The sequence below is a fragment of the Priapulus caudatus genome, unplaced genomic scaffold, assembly GCF_000485595.1.
Source record: "Priapulus caudatus unplaced genomic scaffold, Priapulus_caudatus-5.0.1 Scaffold8105, whole genome shotgun sequence".
Classification (NCBI taxonomy): Eukaryota; Metazoa; Priapulida; class Priapulimorpha; order Priapulimorphida; family Priapulidae; genus Priapulus; species Priapulus caudatus.
Window position 1 is genome coordinate 1 of NW_014585166.1, and position 2,522 is coordinate 2,522.

Here is a 2,522-nt window from a genome sequence, read left to right on the forward strand (position 1 = left end):
AGCTAATAATGACAAATTATAGTTTGTCATATTTTGACATATTTTGTCATAGTTTGACAAATTATATTTGTCATTATTAGCTCCTGATATATATATATATACATACATAATATGTACATTGCCTGGCAAGACTGGTGAACTAGCATGCAATCTAAATGTACGATAAAAAAATCCCCATATTTCTATTTCTATGCGCCATTCACAAAAACCCTCTGCGATTTCTCAAGAATCCACGTAACCACGCTTGTGCCTTGGCTATATCCTATATACTGTAACATACGGCTATTACACTGTGTGAACGTACACATATGAACTCTATACGGAGGAAGAAAGAGGCACTGGGTGCGAGGTTCTATAGCTACAGTGACGTAAGAGTGTGAGATGTGGATGTTGGTTAGGAGTAGCTAGGAGACTATCGCCAATGCAGTTGCCATAGAAACAAAATGACAGCGAGTTCGCGCCGTTCCCCATGCGGTTGCCATGGAAGCAAGATGGCGACGAGTTCGCGCGTTCCTTGTGCAGTTGCCATGGAAACGAGATAGTGTCGATGTTGCGCGTTCCTCGTGGGGTTGCCATGAAAACGAGATAATGTCGATGTTGCGCGTTCCTCGTGGGGTTGCCATGGAAACAAGAAGTATACGAGCATGCAGTGACGTGCATACAGGAGGCATATAACAGTAAGCGTCCGCGATTGTTCACCGTTGCNATGGTTTGCATGGCGGACAAGATGGCGGACAAGATGGCGGCGACCAGCCTACCTACCCTTACACAGCGTCTCGTAGATAGACGTATCGTTCTGCAGCTCCGGTCGCGCTCCTGGATGAGCTGCAGGAAGGAAGGAGGAGAGTAAGGGCGGGAAAGAGAGAAGGGAAAAGAGGAAGGAGGGAAAGAAATGAAGAAAGGGAGGAAGGGAGGAATGAGGAGAGTAAGGGCGAGGGAGAGAGAAGGGAAGAGAGGAATGGGGGAAGGAAATGAAGAAAGGGAGGAAGGGAGGAATGAGGAGAGTAAGAGCGGGGAAGAGAGAAGGGGAAAGAGGAAGGAAGAAACGACGAGAGTAGGGTGAGAAAGATAGTATGGAAGGGAAGAAGAAATATCAATAAAGGCAAGAATATATACACGCAAATCAGTACTTATTGTGAGGATATATACACGCAAATCAGTACTTATTGTGAGGATATATACACGTAAAGCAATACTTATTGTGAGGATATATACACGCAAATCAGTACTTATTGTGAGGATATATACACGCAAATCAGTACTTATTGTGAGGATATATACACGTAAAGCAATACTTATTGTGAGGATATATACACGTAAATCAGACTTAAGGTGAGGATATACACACGTAGAGCAATACTTAAGGCAAGGATATACACACGTAAAGCAAGAGCATATACACACGTAAATCAATACTTAAGGTGAGGATATAGACACGTAAAGCAATACTTAAGGTAAGCATATACACACGTAAAGCAATACTTAAGGTGAGGATATAGACACGTAAAGCAATACTTAAGGTGAGCATATACACACGTAAAGCAATACTTAAGGTGAGCATATACACACGTAAAGCAGTACTTAAGGTAAGGGTATAGACACGTAAAGCAATACTTAATGTGTGGATATACACACGTAATGCAATACTTAAGGTGAGGATATAGACACGTAAAGCAATACTTAAGGTGAGGATATATACACGTAAAGCAATACTTAAGGTGAGCATATACACACGTAAAGCAATACTTAAGGTGAGGATATATACACGAAAAGCAACACTTAAGGTGAGCATATACACACGTAAAGCAATACTTAAGGTGAGCATATACACACGTAAATCAATACTTAAGGTGAGGATATATACACGTAAAGCAATACTTAAGGTGAGGAAATATACACGTAAAGCAATACTTAAGGTGAGGATATATACACGTAAAGCAATACTTAAGATGAGGATATATACACGAAAAGCAGTACTTAAGGTGAGGATATACACCTTTAAGGTAATAATTAGGGTTGGGAATTTGTACGTGTAAGGTATTAATAAGATAGGAATATACAGCGGCCTGTAACGTATTAATTAAGCTAGGGAATGCGTACCTGCAGGATATTATCGAATTGGGGATATACATCTGGTATCAAGGTATTAATTAAAGTAGGGAATTCGCACCTGAGGAAACAGGTGCCCCCGCACCGGGCTTTCCGTAAGGGTTGTAAGAGAGGGTCTCCATCTCCTGTTTAACCTTCTCTTCCTTCTCGCTGCTAATCGCCTGAGAGGAAGAGAGAAGGTTTCCAATGTAAAGATGGTGAGTGATGAGGTGAGTGACGAGGAGAGTAATTAATGATAAAGGACATAGGAATAAGAAGACGATAACGAGTCGAAGAGTTAGCTAGAGAGTGAGAGAGTGCGTGAGAGCGAAAGAAAAAGAGAGAGAGAGACGGAGAGAGAGAGAGACGGAAAGAGAGAGAGAGAGACGGAAAGAGAGAGAGAGACGGAGAGAGAGAGAGAGTGAAAGAGAGAG

General features: G+C 41.8%; 1 protein-coding gene across 1 annotated transcript in view; it reads right to left on the reverse strand.

The window, feature by feature from the left end:
* Positions 1 to 762: 762 nt before the first annotated feature.
* The window catches only part of LOC106820175, a gene marked incomplete at its 3' end in the record, with an annotated part of 3,328 nt that continues 1,568 nt past the window's right edge, over positions 763 to 2,522 (reverse strand). The window contains exons 3-4 of the mRNA XM_014824718.1: positions 2,171 to 2,270; positions 763 to 825 (exon numbers count right to left, since the gene is read on the reverse strand). Of these exons, the coding sequence (XP_014680204.1) occupies positions 763 to 825; positions 2,171 to 2,270 (163 nt within the window). The remainder of the gene's footprint in view (positions 826 to 2,170; positions 2,271 to 2,522) is intronic.